The sequence below is a fragment of the Schistosoma mansoni genome, chromosome 7 (assembly GCF_000237925.1).
Source record: "Schistosoma mansoni strain Puerto Rico chromosome 7, complete genome".
Lineage (NCBI taxonomy): Eukaryota > Metazoa > Platyhelminthes > Trematoda > Strigeidida > Schistosomatidae > Schistosoma > Schistosoma mansoni.
In genome coordinates this window covers 7790301-7811526 of record NC_031501.1, presented here as the reverse complement: position 1 = coordinate 7811526, position 21226 = coordinate 7790301, and the positions used below count along the sequence as shown (strand labels likewise).

At 37.8% G+C, this 21226-nt stretch overlaps 1 protein-coding gene across 1 annotated transcript; it reads left to right on the top strand.

Annotated features, from left to right (window-relative positions):
- Positions 1-2566: 2566 nt before the first annotated feature.
- Smp_166680 (putative sorting and assembly machinery (sam50) protein) lies at positions 2567-20367 on the top strand. The gene is made up of 8 exons (XM_018798749.1): positions 2567-2789; positions 2829-2978; positions 3837-4006; positions 5326-5420; positions 11798-11976; positions 13932-14117; positions 18569-18878; positions 19951-20367. The coding sequence occupies exons 1-8, from the start codon at positions 2685-2687 to the stop codon at positions 20199-20201; spliced, it is 1446 nt and encodes a 481-aa protein (XP_018653660.1). The 5' UTR covers positions 2567-2684; the 3' UTR covers positions 20202-20367.
- The last annotated feature ends 859 nt before the right edge of the window (positions 20368-21226 follow it).

Sequence of the window (21226 nt, the reverse complement as noted above, 5' to 3'; positions counted from 1 at the left end):
CAATCGGAGAAACAATCATCTTAAGTTTATTTACCAGGTATTAATACAACATGTAGTAGGTAAAGTTAAATGATCCGACTTCAAAAAGCCATGATTTACGACTATTCAATTCATAGATAATGTAGGCAAAATAGTCGCTTTGTCAATATTTCAATCAAAAACCTTGAAGTAGATTAAGCGAGTGATCAAGTGGTTCAAAGACAACACAGTTTTTAATGTTATTCCAGAATAAACTATTTTTATTATTGTTTATCTGATCATTTTAAGACTCCATCGATCGGGCGCCAGCACGCTCGTCGTAGTTGGATAGGTTAACGACGAGCAAGACAGTCCCCATTACACTTCCTGTTCATAATGCTATTATCCAGACTTCTTAATATCTCAACAATAGGTTGACGCTTGTATAATCCTCGACATACTCATTGAATTGTTATCAGCAGTTTAGTATTGTAGTGTTTATTAAATTGTAAAACTTACCAACGGATACCTTACTATTTTTCAACATGGTGTTGACAGTTACTCAGTATTCTGGGCTCCACGTATCGGCTGGTATTGTGAGTGTAAAATTACATACATGGCCGTTAAATCTTCGTTCCTTAGAATAGGCGCAACAAATATGTTCCAGCGAAAATGGATAAATTTGAAAGCAGGGTAACAATTGACAAAAGGAGCACATATCAACTTCGGTTTAATGATTAGCGAAAACCACCGGAACAGAAAACTACTGTTTAGAGAATAAAGCTGACATCATCTAATATGAAGTCCATTCACTCTACACTAAATCACAGTCATAAAATATAAAATGAAGTATTAAAGATTTGGGGAAACGGCCTTCAAAAACACGAACATTGATGCTCTATCAACAGTACAAAATTGATGAACTTTCAAGATGCATAAACTCTTAGTGTCTTCAAAGTGAGTAAGAACAAACAACAATAATGTTTTCTGTTAGTTAGCATAAAATACACTAGATGTTGGCCTTTGTGATCGCATCAAGTATGTTATCTCATCTAGCTTGTGTGAGCCTGTAATGGTGTCGGTTTCTAACCACAAGATCTTCGAAGCTGGGTGTATTATTGCTGAGATCTGCGTTCAACACGTAACAATAGCGAACGTGGGAACAGTGAATCAAAATGACTCCTCCCTTTCAACGTCTGTCTGCGTGAACTAGTGCCTGCATTTAATCTATAAGATACTTCTTCTTGCAGCCGTTGATTCAATGGGGTTTTCCTAGCTGTATATATGAAATAAGATGGAAGATTTATACTAATGAAGTATTAATTTGTTCCTTCGAATTTGATTCAAATCAAAGAACCACTATTGATGTAAGCCTGGAGTGATCAGACTATCAAATTTTGTTCCACATATTCAACTAATATCCACTCATGAAATCTGTACTCAGCAAACGTAATCTTCAATTTTTAGACGACGCCAGGTTTCTTGCATATGTCTGCAACCACTTTTTGTTTAATCGATAACCTTAGTATGATATCCTTATATGCATCAAATTACCACCCGATTGGTAAGTAATGTGTTCATCTTAACTATTTGTCCACATATATAACTATAGCCGTATCATTCATTGCTCTTAAGCATTATCTAACTCCTGAAACTAACATGCTATTCCCATTACACTACAATTCAGAGCATGAAGTTAAGAATCAGTCCCTCAAGTAGACACTCAGTTTATTCGCCCGTCGTACACATCCGTATGCGTTAGTTTTTTCCTAATGCATTGACACAATTTCATGACAAACCAGGTCGATTGAATTCTTCCCAAATCAGAAAAACCACATCAGACTCCGTGTATCAGTTCTTTACAGTGACTGATCCATCCATCTGGTCATTCTACTAAAACCATCCGTCGGACGGCTTGATTATTCATATCCGACATACAGAATTTCCATGAGGTGTAAATGGAAAACCATAGATCGCTTATCGACGATATTACTCCACTGTGGCTTATTACAACATTTTCACGCCTACCTATTCTTTATCCATGAACTGTATCGGCACAGAAAAGTTTTGTTGCATTAAATTAACCCCGAAAACACCGAATATCTATGACTAATTTACGGTTTTCGTTATGATTTGGCCTACTCAACTTCGTGTTTTATTCCGTTTGACACATATAAAGGACGAACGAGTTATCTCTTTTTTTTTTAAACTTTTTCATATTATTCATATGAAGACATCAATTTATTACTCACACAATCATGCCATAAATGCAGTTTAGTTATTTGTCCAGTGTCCTCTGATAGCTACGTATGAAGAGGAACTTAATATTAGGAGATAAAAGTCAAGGAAAAGGAATTGTTAATACTAGAATCACTAACAAAGCCCTGAATATTGTTGAAATTAATTCCAAGTTTATACGAATAATATACAAAGTTACAGTAAAAATTTACAACACGTTTATTCTGCGCTCCTTCTTAATATATCTCTCAGATTAAACGATCACATAAAATAATCGTTCAAGTACTAAACGACTTATCACTTTTTACTGGTTGGGGGAGACATTGGATATTGAGGAGTTGGACAATTTTGTGACTCCAGCTGTGAAGGCGGCTTGTAGAAAGCTGTTCGTTACTTAATCTGCTGTATTCCCGATCTCCTATTTTGACTCTAAAGTAGAGTTGTTCAATAACTTAAGTGCTTTTGAGTCGTCTTTCATTTTTGTCAACATGCCTACGGATACTTATTATAATTTGGAGTCCATACCTGCTACCGTCGATGAAGTTGTTGTTTCTGGATTGGACAGGACACACGATTCAATTGTCAAAAAACAAGTAGTTGATAATCTTTGATTTGAACTTTAATTCAATAAGTTTGTGACATTGGTGAAATCTCAGAATTTGCGGGACCTTTTTGAGAATGTGAGGGTTGCCAAAGAAAAGCTCGCAAAACTTGGAGTGTTCAAAACTATTTTCGCTGTTGTGGATGTGTCTGAAGATCATTCAAAGCCGGATGCATATAAAGTAATCTTGTTTAAAAAACAACATTTGAAAGGTATTTTCGGTACTTAATATGCTTTGTATCTCAATATTGTGTGAATTGCAAATGTACACAATGGTAATAGTACCCGTTATAAGTCGTCAAGCATCGATCACCAAAAGCATTTGTTTGTTAAAAAGAAACTAAGAGCTTCATATGGTTTATGTGCCATTTTAGGTGATAAAGGATGATCTCTTTCCCGAAAAAGTCAAATTCTAAGAATCAACTTTCATCGAAGAGGCTGTGTAGAGCCAATGAAATACTGCCTTTCAAATGAAAGCCTCATTAACAACATGTGCCAAATGCTGAAATGTCTTAATTTAACACAGCAAGTGTTGCGCTTCTTGATGTTATGGCTGCATCCGATTTGTCTTTAAATAGTGTGCTCTAAAACTACCTTTTTGAGAGAGGTATCTTGAAAGATTGTGGAACTGTGCTCAAGTGAAAATATATTGTCGATTTTGTCTGAAATATGAGTAAAGTTATTCTGGGCAACTCAATTGTCTAGTCTCGTTCCAGTTTTTTCATAAGTTACATTATGGGATCAGTTCTTAAATGTTATTCAAATTAAATCCTATGGTTGATGTTAACGTATGATATTCAGTTTGACTCTTACTTTATCTTAGCCTAATATTTTTCAAGATCTTGATCTGATACAGGCGTTACTTTTTGTTTGGGGATTGGCATTACACTATGCTTAGTAGAGGACGTGAACTGACTTGTCTACTTAATTTTAAATCATCTACCTTGTTTCGTCTGTAATTTTGCTAGTTTAATGACGGTTTTAACATGTGTTTAACAGTTTTGATTCTCAGTTACATTTTTTTGTTTGTCTTGACCAGATTACCTTCAAAGTTGAGGAAAAACGCTTCGTTACTGCCCGAATGTCAATGACTTATGGAACTGATGGAATTACAAAAGCATGTGGAAACGTTCGTCTCAATAATTTTGCTCGCCGTGCTGAATGCGCTGATATTGATGTTGAGATCGGTTCAAACCAGATGGTTTCCAAGTAATTTTTACTCCTGATAAACTCATCGTACAATGTGTAGCTTTTCGTTCCATACTTTTCTACAAGCGCTTTATCGTTATTAATAATAAGAACCAACTCCATGAAATCCAGTGGTCCTGTGTTATACGACACAAAGCGATTTCGTGGATTACCGGGAATGTCATTAGTCTTTATTTTTTATGCTATCTGGACCACTAATCGTGTAAGAGTTTATTACACGAAATTGGTTACTATACGTCAAGAAAAGCTTTATGTTGAACCCTTGTTATTTCTGTAGTTTTTCACATTCAGTAAAAGTATTATCACTGAATATCGATACTGTGTGCTTAAACGAAGTTTAATCTTTGTTCTGATAGGCGAGAAAAAATTTGGACATATATTTTAAGATTTCCATCATATCAGTACTTTAGTAGTTCGGATAGTCTTTTAAGCGCCATTACTGTTTGGGAAACTTCGAACTTGATGTAGTCCCACGAAATGGTTAGTTTTTTTTTGGCATACACTTTTTGAGCCAAATATTATATAACCATATGATATTTCCCTTGTCAAATATGCTTAAGTGGTAAACTTCCTCGAGTTTTCTACATGATGTATATACTTTTTATTATTACTCCAACTCTTCGTTTTCTCCTCAACCGTATTGTCTCTTGCCATAATATGTATTTCATGTGCCTTACTTTCCCTGATTTTGATACTTTAAGTATGCGTCTTTGCATTTATATAATTGGTCTTACGTCTGTTATTATTAAGCTTTCCACTGTCTAGCATCCTTGAAAACACTTCACTCAAAGGCAAGAAGCAAAGTTAACCTTCCACATTTAGATTTAAATGATTATAGTTTATTAACAGAGTAATTGTTAATCAATACGGATAAATCACAGGACACAAATTAATTTTGGTGAAGATACATCGAAAATAGAATACTGAACTTCATACTAAATAAGTCAGTGGACAAGGTTCTCTATCAGTCAGTATGTGAATTCTAGAGTTGATTTGTTTATGAATATTATCTTTGAGGATTCCATATCCCCGAAATGTTTTTGCAGGAAATAAACACTTGTGATGCAAAATATGTGGAACTCCTCTTCCTTCAATTAGCTAACACTAACTCACATCATGACAAAGGATTTAGAAAACCAGATGTAACAGTAGCTGGTTTTTCACTCCCAATATGCATCCAGTAATTCTGCCTTCGCCTCTTTAAAAAAATGCTAAAAGTTGTGTGTCTTGAAAGCAAAATGGATAAGAGTCTATCAAACGTTATACTTCATAAAGCCCAGTGTAGTGAATTTAAAACATGTGCTCTTTAAATCATGTAGGTGCTTATTTGCATCTTACGAACTAACTACTGGATCTGTAATTGGAAGGTTTCCTTATCATACTTCTTATTTATTGTGTGAAATCGGTTTTGCAAGTATTGTATCCTGTCTATATATCACGTGATAAAAGCGCCCGTTAGAACACCGACTTAAATGACCTTGGCACTGTGCCAAACCAATGACGCGTTAACCAGTACGGACCACCGAGAGTGAATTCTGAACCCTTATTGGCTTTTTCCGCCCCTGCCCATTTGAGTCGGGAACACAATCTCATCCTCCACTGTGAATCATATATTTCAGACATACTTGGTTTATATACAAGCAAATCAAACCGCATCATATATTTTATTTATTTATTTGAACACATAAATATTAGTACAAAAGGGCAACGAATAGATATGTGTCAAACAAGTCACTTGATTTGTATGTGGGCTGTGATACTGCTCGGGTGCCCAAACCGAAGCAGGTGGTTTTCTTAGGGGGCCACACCCCGAACCTTTGACCTAAAGGTCTAACTCACAAGGCAGTAGAGCACCGTGAGGAGATGCAGTCCCACGGTAGCCGGTGATCAACAATTGGTTCATACGCCATTTGTTCCCTCAGGGTACTGGAGCCCATTGGTTTTGAATGAGGGTTTTCCAACTCCCCGAGGTGGACTTTCCGCGTCCACCAGCCCGGTTAAAGCGCAGGACTTCATCATACCATCAAATAGGTAATAACAATTATACAATATCAACCCAGACTGGCTGTGAGTGTGATAGACTGTAAGTAATAAATCAGGAATAACATAAGAATAGTAAATTCTATAGTAGTAGTCAATGGGTCATATGGAAGCTTATAATAAGTAACTCCTAACAGCTACGGTTCACATATTCTTCGTTAGGATATAATAGCGAGTACTTTTTTTTATTCATGTTCTCTAGTGAAATCGATTTCTACGGTAATATGGATACATTTCGTTTCTCTTGTTCTCTTTACTCATTCAAAGGTTTGCAACTATTTCAAAGCCATTGGAGAATAACCCATACGTTCGTGTTAGTATTGGTGGGACAGAAGGGAATTGGGATCACTATTGGGCTAAATTTCTGCGACATGAACGTTCAGTTTTTACAGAAGCTCAAGCAGAATCCTCCGTTGGATTGCACAAATTTCAATGGGATGCAGTGTGGCGAGAAACAGAAGTTAAGGGTAGGTTAAGTGTATTTATGGATAGCATATAAAAAGGTAGTTAGATAGAAATTCTTCACTTCCTTCCAATTGTAAGTGTTTCTAGTCAATTCGCTCTTATTTTTCATAAATTATCAGTTTTGATACATTGATTTCAACAATATTTTTGCTGTGAACCAGTCCTTGTCCAAATCCTATTAATCACTGGATCTATGTACACTCTGTTTTCTATTAAACCCTGTTGAAAAGTATTGTCACACAGAACTGAATAATTGTGTGAAATCTAGATTCTTTAGTAAAATATCGGAGCATTGTCATGTCCTCATATATTTTCGCAATGTTTCATGATACTCGCTGTCAGTGTCTATCATTAATGAGTGTTATTTCCTCTTGGCGCTGGTATACTACTTTTGACTACCTCTAACCACCATCTTATCTCAACAAAGTGCACACAATGTCGAGTCACCTAGACTAGTGGCCACATTCCATTTTGATCTATATGATTCGATCTGCACTAAGAAGGACCTGACATACATGACATTGATCACCACTCAGTGATCAATCAATTATCAGTCAGTCAGCTACAACGTAGGACCAGGCACATATATGCATCGGTCCAAGTTGCCATACCTCGTTAGCACAACAAGATGAACACCGGATTCATAGTAGTTAATTTAGTGTTGGTAGTAGTATATAAATTATAGGTTGTATATAAGGATATAGTACAGGAAGGAAGAGAGATATGAAGCAATTTTAGTTTCAAGGTTTAAGGGAAGATAAAGAGTGTATACACCCACGCCATTGTGATCGATTCTGAGCCATGTCACCTAGAGTCTCCAACCATTGGTTACGATAGTCACGCGGACCCCAACCAGGTAGTCTGCATCTGCCAACATGGCTCAGACTAGAAGTTAGTGACTTCAAACACTGATGCCATGTTTTGGTTTGGCCGCCCCTAACTCTCTTCCAACCATCCTCTACACTAGTAAGCATTGCGCAACGTGATAACCGGTGTTCAGACATACGTAACACGTGGCCCAACCATCTCAGTCGATGAAGATTCATCACCTCATCAACTGATTTACCATCGTTCCCTAATACCCTGCGTCTAACCTCACTATTACTTACCCGGTTATCCCAGCAGATGCGAGCAATATTTCTAAGGCATCTGTGGTCAAATACTAATAACTTACGAGTATCTTCTACTCTTAATGGCCATGTTTCACAGCCGTAAAGTAGAACAGAGCGAACTGATGCGCAGTATACTCGTCTCTTAATTGATAGACGGATATCTCGTCTTCGCCATAGGTGACGTAAGTTGGCAAAAGCCAAACGAGCCTTTTGAATCCGTGCTGAGATTTCGTCAGACACCAACCCATTAGGGCTGATCAGACTTCCAAGATAAGTGGAGTTGTCGACGCGTTCGACTACTTCACTCCCTATCCTTAGTTCGGGTGTTGACGCAGGCCAGTCCTGGAGTAACAATTTACATTTGGATGGGGAGAAACGCATCCCAAACATCCTGGCATTATTACTGAGTTCCAACAGAAGACTCTGCATTTTGCCAGCGTCTTCACCAGACAGGACTATGTCATCTGCGTATTCTAAGTCGCTTAGTGGTCCCCCCTGTAGGAGATCAATTCCTGTAAATTCAGTCGAATGGAGTGTTATTTCCAGCAACAGGTCTATAATGAAGTTAAACAAAAATGGGGATAGTGGACAGCCTTGACGGACACCACTTGAGGTTGTAAAATCATATGACAGTTCGCCATAAGCTCTCACTCGACTGGTAGTGTTCGAGTAAAGAGCCTTCACAAGGTTTATGTACTTCTCAGGTACACCTTTCAATGACAGACACTGCCACAGAACCTCTCGGTCTACAGAGTCAAATGCTGCTTTCAAGTCAAGAAAAACTATCATTGTCGGACGCCGATAGGCGTGTCTGTGCTCTAAAACTTGACGAATGGTGAATATGTGGTCGATACAGCCACGACCAGGTCTGAAGCCAGCCTGATTTTCTCGTGTTTGCAGTTCACGAGTCTTAGTTAGGCGCCCGATAATTATTGAGGCTAGTATTTTAGATGCTATGTTAGTCAGACTAATCCCTCTATGGTTATCGCAGGATGATTTGCACCCCTTCTTATATATTGGAACAATAAGTGATTGTGACCAGTCGGATGGGATTACGTCCAACTCCCAGATTTTAGTCAGAATATTAGTCAACCTAGTCGCTAAAATTGGGCCACCATATTTAAAGACCTCTGGAGCCAATCCATCTGGACCAGCTGCTCTTCCTCGTTTCAGATTACCTATAGCCTTTTGAACTTCAAGTAGGGTCGGGGGGCCTACTTCGATATTCCATTCAGGTTTTCTAGGAATAGTGGGTAATTGTGCAGTAGCTGAAGGCCAGCTAAACTGCTCCTTAAAGTGTTCCGCCCATCGTTCTAAACGTTTGGGTTGAGAGCAGATAAGGGTTCCGTCTTTTTCCGAGATTGTCTCACTTACACTTGACTTCTTAATTCCGGTTTCTTTTATTAGTCTGAATAGTTGCCTGGTGTTCCCTACAGCCGCTGCCTTTTCCATCTCTTTTGCTTTCGTTGCCCACCACTGCTCACGATCGTTCCTTAGACTTTTAGTTAACCTAGATCTAATTTGTTTACGCTCTTCGTCATGTTCAGAGCCTGATGGGATGAGTTTACGCGAATCCATCAGTGAAATAGACTTAGAGGAAATCCACTGGTTTTTTGGAGCCCTATGGTTTAAATGACTAATATATGTTACTGCTGTTTCCACAGCTGTTCGTATGTCTTTCCAAGCAGCATCTGGGTCAGTCTCGTTTACAGAACTGCCTAGATGTGAACTCAGTTGTTTCTGGAATTCGCATTTGGCTTTCTCGTCCTCCAGTTCAATCCTAATGGGTCTTCTTAGTGTACGTTTCCTGCGTCCATTGAGGCGCAGACAAATGCGCGCTCGTATTAAAGCGTGATCAGAGTCTAAACAAGTATTCCAATACGAGCGACAATCTTCTATTGAGCCTCTCCAACGATGACTGATGACAATATGGTCTATTTGAGTCCATCGTTGGTTTGGTGCAGGTGGTCGCCATGTTAGACGATGTCTCCCCTTATGTTTAAAATTAGTGCTTGCTAAAAATAAACGATTGCCTGAGCATAGTTGCAACAGACGATCACCATTATCGGTTCGTTGAGCCGGAATACTAAAAAAACCACCTAAATGTCTTTCTGTTTGATTTAAGCTGCCTACCTGGGCATTAAAGTCACCCGCTACGACTACCATGTCTGAGCGCTTAGCTTTCTGAAGAAGCTCAGAGAGTTTTCTGTAAAAGTCATCTTTTACTTCATCCGGGCTGCAGTCAGTGGGAGCGTAGGCAGAGACGACGAAAAGGCAACGACGTGTGTCCCTATCCTTCCGAGTTCTTACGGAGCCATTTAGCCGGACAGCACACAGGCGACTGTTAACAGGGATCCATTCTAATAGTGCCTGTTCTGCCCTTGTACTTAGTGCTATGCCTACACCTGCAAGTCCGCGAGAACTAGCCAACGGGTCGCCAGATACACGGAGGGTGTATTTCGTTGGCTGTCCATTTTGGCGAGGTGAGGTCAAGTGAATGACCACACTGGGATCCTGTATGCGTGTTTCGGAGACACAGCATACATCAATGGTACGAGACTCTAGGGTTTTAGCTAAGGAGGCCTGTTGACCGATTCGGCATAGGGTACGTACGTTGAAGGCTCCAATGTGTAGTTTGGAGCGAGGTTTTAGTAGACCTGGGACAGCGTTTCGCGCACTAGAATCGTTGGCCATGGTGACACTTGAGGAGGAAACCGAGAGAGGAAGTTTAGTGTTGAAAGTCAAGGTAGAAGGAATAGTAGGAATTGAAGAAGGAGATTGATTATGAATACAGTGGTCTTGAGTGCTGTTAGAGGTATGAGGGCAGTTATCACTTCCCGGTTGCCCACACCGTGGAAGGGTTCTTCTAGAGGTACCTGAAAAGGAAATTGGGTTAGAAGTGGTCTTAATGACCTGAGAGCGTGACCGCAGTGCCCAAGGGACAACTGCTTGAGGTCGGTCACACACGACCTTATTGTGGGTAGTTTTTGTGTTAGCTCCGTTCTTCAAAGGACCTTACCGCCGGAGACGGATATCCGTGGGATAAGGCGAGGTGTGCATTTTTAGGGTCGACCTTTTCTAACCCCACCCCTCCTTGTGGGAAGGCAGCATCGCTGTCATGCTGGTTGTCTGAAGGAAACACCTTACTGCTGTCACACCTCTGTACAGTCAGCAGTACGACTTCGCCTTCGGACCTTGGGTTTGCTGCTTTTAGTCTCACCGCTCTTCAACCTACCTGTCTGGCATGGTAGAACCTTGAGGAACGATTGTTCCAGCCAGCATAGCTCGATTGCTTCATCACGATAGGCAAGCCCGACCACCACGTCAAGGTAGCAGCAACGGTCGGGATCAATCAATTATTGGTATATTTATTTGAAATAAACAAGATCGTATTATATATTGGAAGAAAATAAGTTTCATTTTGTCTCCAATTCAAATATTTAATTCAACCCAAGTGTTTGCGTAGAAAGCTTGATTGACGTAAATAAATATACCTTGTAGTTTGTATATATATATATATATATATATATATATATATTAATGTGTGGTGCCGGAGGATTTCCATGAAAATCAAAAGTTCCCTATGAATATGTTGTAGATGGGTTGGCATTGTCTTAGCAGGTTTCGCTGATTACTCATATCTAAAATGGTTCGCTGGATATTACGGATTTCAGTGACCTAGTTGGTTGCTTTTCAACGTTTTCAAGGGTTATTGTCACTGGGACATTGTATAATCCATCTCACTGTTGCTAACATTAGTGAGTTTGGTGGTGTATGGTACTGTATGTCAATCTTTAATGTATCATACTGATGAACTTTTTTCCGCTTAGAAAAGAAAATATCCCAAACACCAATATATGAACTTGACTAATGTGCAGATCAGTACACTATCCTTACATGAGAACTGATAGTCTTCACGGAGTTCAGGGTACAGTTAGATAACTATGAAAAGATTATCCCAAACGTAATGAATTTTTTTCATATTACGAGCAACTCAGATAACAATCGTCTCTTATTCTGTGACGTGTAATATATTTCTACTGTCTCTAACATCGGTTTTCGTAGTTGGTAAGCTTCATTGCAACAGAACTTTGTAAAATGTAGTATTTTATTAAGAAGAGACCTTTAATAATCTTGTAATGTATTGTAAGTGATTATATTTTCTTTTTTCTAGATCCTACTGCACCGTTAGGCGTCCTCAAAGAATGCGGATCAGCAGTGAAATCTAGTCTTCGTCATGTTTTCGAATCAGATGCTCGTCCTGATTTAGTCTTTCCAGATTCTGGTTATCTCTGTAAAATAAGCCAAGAAATTGCCTCCATTACTCCTGGTAGTCAAACAGGACAGCCTAATGTTAGTAATATTTCTTCTAGGTAAAATGAATGAATGTTATTTTAATATTCTATATCATTGCAGTGAATATTTCCATAAAACTTATCAACACAACGGATTATTTAATGGTTGAAATTAATTTTAACCGGCTGTTTTCATGTACAATAGTTTTTGCTTGATAGTTTAGGAAGAATACCCATTCTTTTATGGTAAAGTTGATTGATAGTATAGATTTACAGAATAATCTAGGATAATGTAGTAAACGAGAACACAAGTGGGGACAATTGAATGTAGTTGAATACAAAATTACAGAACATTTTATTAAGATCCGAGAACCATACAGTAAATACTCTATTTGCAAAATATCAATCAATCGTATCAGACTTCATTATTCCTTCGTTTCCACAACAATCACTTTCTGTTTTCATTCTCTTTCCCTTGATCTTCTTAACCTTCTACCTCCAAGCATTTCACTTTCAATTGATGATACATACTACTTCTATCTGTCGACATCAGTAGCACATATCACAATAGTACCTGATTCAATAACATTTCTGTAGATACCGAGTTGTACTTCAGGAACTCGTTGAATACATTTTACTGAAATGACTCTGCATTACAGATGCGTTATTATTGTCGAATGGTTACTATTAGTTTTAAACATTCGAGAATATAGCTGCGAAAAAAATCCAGTAAGTGTATGGTAAAAGTAGATAGATAATAGAAAGCACATAAGTGAAATTTTAATACCGAATGCTGACACAAAGATGTAACGAGGTAATTTCAAACTAATTTGCAATCGGATAGGTTGTTTCTAGTTGTAATGTCCATTTAATTATTGACAAAGTAGGATCTATCATGAATGTATTTCAGTGCAAGTTGCTGTGTCTCGAATTGGCACAGCGAAATAGAAAATAATACGAACTCCAGTGAAAAGCTAAACATCAGAAATATTGATGTCATTATCAAGGTCTCTATAATTTCAAATAAATTGAGTAGATTGTTATAAATAAATATGATGTATTTGTAATATCCCGTTGGATGAAAATTAAGACTTTTAAATTTTCTGATGTTTTGGTGACTCAGTGTCAGCTACTTCTTCAGAGCACCACCACCAAAAACCTGGAAGCACTGGACAGCCGTTTCGTCCTGCGACAAATTAAATTTAAGATAAGGTGGACAATCCTTACGAACTCCACTTGCCGTAGTCACTTCCGGTTGCATTTCTCTGTGGCCTGGCAAACAATGTTCAAGTTAGAAACCTTCGCAGTAGGTTTTTAGTCGAAGTGCTGAATGTGTTATAATTTCTCTTATTACGACCCACCTACTCCTATTGCTTAGTATTCTTGGACACTAATTCACTCGACAAGTCCCCAGATCAGAACACGAGTATATGAAAGTAGGAAGCACAATAAGAAAAACGTTAGTAATATTTATAATTTTTTCTCGAGAAGATTCTACAGTCTTCTCCAAGTATCCGTTAACTGTGATCGGTTAAGAAATAACCAATTAGCGTGCCCTAACATAATCCTGCATGCAACGTGCTTTAATCCAATCTATATACCACTAAGTGTGTATCATATATACATATATATGCTATCTTCGACAGACAAAAAATAGCATACTAAAGTATGTTTATGTTTGCTCACTCTTTGATTAACTTCGTTCTTTCCATTTTTGAAGTTTATGTGTTTAAAAGTAGTCGTTAAGAGAAATTCTGATCCTAGGTCCTGGTACTAGTTAACATTCATGCCTACAGTCGACGGTGAACGGATTCTTCTTTTCGGACTCAAATCCCCATCACCTAACCTTACATTCTGTGATGTTTGTCAAGTCAATGGTTCTGTCGTTCTGGGTTGACACTCATCAGGAAGCGGTACTCAATGTTCAGTCAATGTAAACATAAAACTTTTTACTCATCGAGTGTTGGTTACAGATACCATATAAATCTTTAAAAGGTATTAATTACATCGCAGTGTAATTATCGACTACTTAAAACTAAAGATTGTACTCTTTTCTTCAGTGATTCAGGTTCTTTAGTCGATCGTGCATTGCAATTGAAATTGGAGGGATTGCTTCAAAAACCATTTCGTTTATGTGACTGGCTTGTTGGAGAAGTGACATTTTCTTCTGGATTGATTCATTCTTTGAGTAAACATCCGGTAAGTGCTATATATATATATTATATATATATATATATATATATATATATATATATATATATATATATATATATATAATAGAGCGCGCACTTTATCGATACAGTGGATAACCAAACCAGCATATAATTCACATGATACACAAATGCACAGTCCTATTAAGTTCTCCGTTCGAACCCCTTGTCCCACTTCCGTTTAGATAACCAGATCGCATCAGTTCCCTCACACTTGCTTTGCAACTTAGACCTAAATAAACTGGTGAATGAGTGTAATATAATTTTACTAATCACTTACTAACATGAGAGAACCAGTTCAATATAAGCAGTCAACCACAGTTTAATCTTAATAGAAATCCCAAGCAAATCAGAGCTTTCTGCGTTCGAGGAGATCACGATATCACCTAAACCGACAAATGGAACGAAGCCAGCAACACAACAACAGGAAAAGCTAAACTATTCACTGCTCTCTAGCCCTCTTAACTAGAGGGAGAAGACCAGATCCATTTGAGGGACGAAGTAGATTTCACAAGCAGTCGGAAGCACACAACTCCAGCATATAGATACAGTATAAAAATTTCCCTGGGAGACGTCACAACATAGCGTATCAAAAGAGGGAACGGATCAATGACAATAAGGTCCTTCCAAGTGGGAAATACAATCTGAAGGAAAAATGGTCGCTTTTGGTGCGAAAATGAGCGATTCAAGTTTTCAAAATAAAATTACAAAATAAGACGTTTACCAAGTGATTTATAAGGATCTATCATCCCCAACAGAGTTACAATATAGTAGTAGTCATTTATATTACCAGTTACAGCGAAATGTATCTATTTTTGCTCAGTCACCAATCCCTGCCCATATCATTAGGTCTACGCGTTTTGAATATGCACCTACTCTGTCGATCTGTGTACAACTAACTGATCACGTATTGATATAAGGAGGGAATAGCCTTTAGAGTAAGTCCTCTTCTTTCGAGATTTTGCCCCATTGGTCGTACTTCTTTCTGGGAAATGGCTGTATGTTATGATCATTATAAAGGTTTGATCTATTCAGTCACTATGATAACCAAAACGTGTCTTGATATTTGTGAGATACATTCAATGAATAGTGTTGGGATCAAGCACATAGAGTTTATATAGTGGGCTACTATCTTAAAGTGACTAAATTTTGTGTAGAATCGGTAAATAAGTTATCAATATATTTACTTGATTACATATATACGCCTGTTACCTCTCGTGGGGCGAAGCCTGCAGATCAGGATTCTCCAATCAACTCTGCCCTTGCGTCTCCTTTCCATTTATTGGCAACTGCGATCCACTCCTTTGAAACCTGCTTCCAATTCGCGGTGCAATGTGTTCTTCGGTCCCTCTCTCTGTTTTCCAAGTTGGTGCTTGCGTTGTGATGCATTTTGATGATTTCCGAAATGTTTGTCCTTTAAACATTTAGTTTATTTTTCGGATTTCCTTTTGAGTTGGAAACTGGTTTGTTCATTGCCATAATAGGTTGCTACTGATGGTGTCTGGCCAACTAATTTTGAGTATCTTGTATAGAAAATGGTTTATAAGTACCTGTATCCTTTTGATGATGTTGGAACAGTTCTCCAAGTTTTGGCTTCGTACAAATTTACATCCAGTTTAATTCGATAGCATATCGATTAATTACAATGATTATTAACTGAGCCAATGGTAGGCTATGAAACTTAATTAACTAACTTCATACTTAGTGAGTCAACACAAATGAATTAATACACTGAAAGTTAATGAACAGACTTCACTTGAAATCAGTATATGAATTAGAAGTAATGGTTTATTTCTCAATTAAATATTTTGGATTTGCAAATTCAGCATCCGAAAAACACCTTCGATTCAAGAACCTTGACATTGGATTATTGTCCTTTTGAAGTAGCTTGAATCAGACTTGATCGAAACATTGGAGTTTTTCTCTCCTAAACTTCAATCACTGAAGTAATTGTAATTTCAATAGATTTGTGTGAGGGCTGTGGTACTGCCCAGGTGCCTAGACCGAAGCAGGTGGTTTTCTTAGAGGGCCACACCCGGAGCCTATGACCTAAAGGTCTAACCCACAAGGCAGTGGGGCAACGTCGGGAGATGCATCCCTATGGTAGCCGGTGACCAACAGTTGGTTCATACGCCATTTGTTCCCTCGGGATCCTGGAGCCCATGTGCACCATTGGTTCGGAACCACTTTTCCGACTCCCCTAGGTGGACTCGCCGTGTCCACCGGCCCAATTAAAGCGCCGGACATTCGCTTTTCGTCTCCTCAATTTCGTAAACAATACCCCCGTCATGAGAGGGCATTGAGTAGTACTTCCCTGGCAGAGGCTGTATATGCGTAGCCGTTTGAGAGTATTTCGAGAGGGAGGGCAGCCCGTAACCACTCTTGGCCGTACGAGGGCATTTGGGGGCAAAAAAACATCTTAAAGGCCCTATGTACAAACACCTCAGGCAGAGTGAAGACATACAACCACCTTTCTCCATAATCCCATCCAAGCAGTGGGGTTTAACAGGGTTGCCCAATCTCACCATTCCTCTTCAACTTTGCCATCGACGACATTCTGGAAACAGCTCTGATGGATGTAAGTAATGGCGGTATGGATCTGTTGCCTGGAGAAAGACTTCTCGACCTTGAGTATGCGGATGATATTGTTTTACTGTGCGATATTGCCCAAGCCATGCAATCCACACTTAATCAGTTGGTAATCAGTGTCCATAGGTACGGTATGTGCTTTACACTGGTTGGAAAAAGCAGAGAGGTGGTCAGTGTATGACATGGTGTCGTGGTATGAAAGAAAGCTGCAAAGAGCTGGCTTCTGTTGGTCTGGCTAGGGTCCGAGAGATGGTGCAACACAGTGGCTAAAGATGTTATCAGATATGGCTCAGAATAAAAGCCAGTGGCGATCCTGCTGTAACTTCCTTCTACTTTCTTCATAAAAAGTGATTATAACTTCCTTAAATGAAAGAGTTCTTCTGGTTGTACATTTCTGTTTCCCCGATTATCATTCTTCTTATTACACTAACATACACTAATCTGTTGTTGTTTTTGTTCTTTTCTTTTCTCTTCTCTTTTTTTCTTATATGCACCTTACCCTCTTTTTCTCTTCCCATGCTCATTGTTTTATGTGGAGCATATATATCTGGTGCCTCCTTGTACCAATATTTATGTGTTCAAATAAGTAAATAAAATAAATCAATCACTGAGATATATCTTACAAATATATAATTTCCTTTTTCATATTTTCCATACACATGTAGTGCCTAACTATTGTGAAATGATTATGTAGGGAACAAGAACACGGGTGGAGACAATCGAATGTATTTATGCACAAATTACAGATTATCTCATTAAATTCTGATAACCATACAATGAACAATTAGTTTGCAAAATAACTATCAATTGTCTCAATCTTAACTGTTTCTTCTGCAAATATCAGTCCGTCTTCTCTGATTTCATTGTTCATTCATTTTCATACCGATTGCGCTTCATTCCTGTTCTTTCCTTATCGATCTTCTGCTAAAATACATTCTATGTCTGACCATCACCATATACTACTTATGTAGATATAAGTAGACCTCATCACAATTATGTTCCAAATGAATGGTCTTATAAAAATTTAAAAGTTTGTTTAAAACAAAAACTCTTACTACTTAAACATACTTTTGTTTTTTAGCCATTATTACGTAGAAACACTATCACAATCTTCCACAGAAAAAGAAAAAACAATAAAGAATTAATATCTCATCATAATTGTCAACGCTTAACAGTTTATAATTTTTTTTAAAGACACCGCGCCCAAATGCCCCGGTACGACTGAGAGTGGAGAGAATCAGCTCCTCCTCTATAAATACTCTCACATGGCCCTGTGCATACAACCACTGCCAGGCAAGTACTACCCGATGTCTCGCCTCGGGGGGTGTTGTTTACGAACATGAGAGGACAAAAAGCGAATGTCCGATGATTTAACAGAATCGGTGGATATGGAGAGTCCATCTAAGGGAGTTAAAAAACCCTGATTCCAAACCAACGGTGCATATGGGCTCCAGTATCCTTTAGGAACATATGGGGTATGAACCAATCGTTGGTCACCAACTATTATGGGACTGCATCTCCTGACGTTACTCCACTGCCTTGTAAATCAGACTGGATGTGACCTAAAAAAACCACTTTCTTCGGTCTGGTCACCTGATCAGTATTCCATCCCTCACACAAATCGAATGATTTACATGGCTCATATCTATTTGGTGCCTCGTTGTACCAATGTATATGTGTTGAAATAAAAATCTTTAAAGACACCTAGTAAACTAACTGTGGACCTTTTTGTTAATAAAACATTCTCACTTTTTTTTCAAATTCTATATCCTATTGTAAATAGTCTTTATTGTTTAGTATTTATTTTGCTTTCGTTAATTGTTTATTCATTTAAAAAATATTATATTATAGGTTCATATTTCTGATCGATTTTTTTTGGGTGGACCTTTAGAACTTAGAGGATTTCAATGGCGTACTGTAAGTCCATCAGAGCCATTACTAGTACCAACTGTTGGAACGTTAGACAGTTATAAAGCAACACTTGATAATAACGATCAACAATCATTATCAACACCTGTGTCTGTTAACTCACCATCATCACCTGTTGGTGCTGATGCTTTCTGGTTAACTGGAGCTCATTTATACACTCCATTGCCATATTGGGGCGCTGAAGAAGGTTCATTAGCTGCACAATTACGTCTACATGGATTCCTTCTTGCGGGTAAATTAATTAAGTTTGTTACTATTGAGAACTAGTTAAATGAATATCATATCACATATTTTATTGAATGAAATGTTTAGTAATTTATTTTAGAACTTATTTAATCTAATTAACCCAGTTTAAGTAATTCAGTTATTCACAAGTAACTGAAGCGAACGTTACTGGTTTCGAGTCACGTTGTGAACGTCAACTCTGGAGTGTGCATATTTTTTTTATTTAAACACAAACATGGGTACAAAGAGGCACCAATTTTGTAAACAATACCCACGTCGCAAGAAGGCAGTGAGTAGGACTTCCCTGGCAGTGTCTGTATACGCGTAACCATGTGAGAGCATTTCCAGAGGGAGGGAGACTCTCCCTTTCCTCGGCTGTACCCAGGGCATTTGGGGACCGGACTGTTCAGATACATCCAGCTTATAAGTGCCAAATGGGATTTAACGTGTGTTTTGGGCTCCACTGTTGGTGACTATCGAACTCTGTCCATAAAATGCTTGTGATATCGAAACAATTTGCAGAGGACCCACATATGCCAGAAAAGATTGATCAATTGCAATCCTGTTTGGGTACTCGTCAGAAGGATCTGTCTGGATTCCTGAGTTTGTGTTCACTCTATAATTCCAAGCCATTGCAAATTAAATTAAAGGCTTAAATCTAACCATAACAACTTCGTTGGAATTTTATTTAGTTCCCTCAAACGCCGTGTTACGATCGGTAGTAGAGACAGTTCTGTCTCTCAAAATGACTTCATATGGCCACAGGGTTGTGGTCACTGTCAGAGGAGTCAGCAAAATTTGATTCTAAACTGCATCCCCTGACTTGTGGATTAGATTCATGGGTCAAGGACTGAGGTAGTCACCTCACCAAAACATCTTTTAAAACATTTGTTTACATTTATTGTGTTATTGATACGTCTGTTATTTTGCAGATATATATGACCTCCTCCATATATATTCGTTTTGAAATAGTTTTAATTAATATAAGCTACAACCCAATAAAATAGTACAAATCCTTCTCTTCTCTACGATATATTTTGTTTTGTATCTTAATTTACTATTTCATTTGAATAATATAGGTTCTACACTGGAAAGACCTATTCAAAAATTGATTGATTCACCTTCTACATGTAGAACTGTTAATGAATTTAGTCAGTATTTCTTGAATGAACTAAAAGGTCGACCTCGTACCGTAATTGGTATGGGTATAGTATTTCGTTTCGCTGGAATTTTACGCGTTGAATTGAATTATTGTTTCCCAATGACATATCAACCTGGTGATCAAGTAAAGCCTGGATTCGCTTTTGGATTTGGAATGTATTACATGTGATTCATAGATCAATCTGTAGTTGTGTTGTTTTAATTTTCCACTGCAGAATATCTTTTGTGTATGTGTGTGTGTACAAAACAGTCAAATCGACGGAGGTTGATCCCAATAGTGACTTTATTGTTGTTATTAGCAGTTTAGATTTACAGTGGTTTCTTCTTTGTTGCATTTTCGTCTTACTTTAGATTACCTAAACGGATACTGTACACACATTTCATGTATAAATCTATTAGGAAATAAATACATATTTCAGTACATTCGCCTTCTGTCTGTGTAACAGTTTGATACTTTTATACTCACTATTATCAGGAATCCATGTTTTCCAATGGGTGTAAAAAACAAAACAAAGATAGTTCTTGTTATGTTCTACAACCAACCAATACGCGTAGACGAACTTAAGTAATCAATGATCATCAAGGACCAAGAAAACGGATACTTTATGTCTGAAGGTTTACCTAATACTAACTAGTCCTGAACGCAAGACCAATGTTCATCAGTCCATAATCGCTATTATATTTCGGACATTCATTTATATACATACAAGAGCAAACCACTAAGCAGACTATTTGAGTATCGGTATTAACACAGTACAACAACATTGGTATTAGGAAAATTGAATACCGGGTACACAATTAATCGGTTCTAGCTTATGAGTGGAAAATATTATAGCAGCAAATTACAGTTCAAATAAAAGCTTAATACTAAGGTATTAAGAAACTAATAATGCCAAAAATACTCAACAAACATGCAATCAATATGTATATAAATAAAATCAGAGGAAAATAGCTTCGAAGGTTTTGACCTCATAGTTAAATTGTATCTTATAACAGTTCTCATTGGCGTTTCACCACTTAGTACTAATAGCTTTATAAGAATAAGTAGTAAGGCAGAATTCATGAAATTCTCTATCAAAACTGGATTATGTATTTTTTTAACTCTATTGAAAATCATGTTCTGTTTAATTTACGGATTACAACTACCTTATTAACATAAAGTGACAGGTTAATAAAAGGGAGCGAACCCTTACT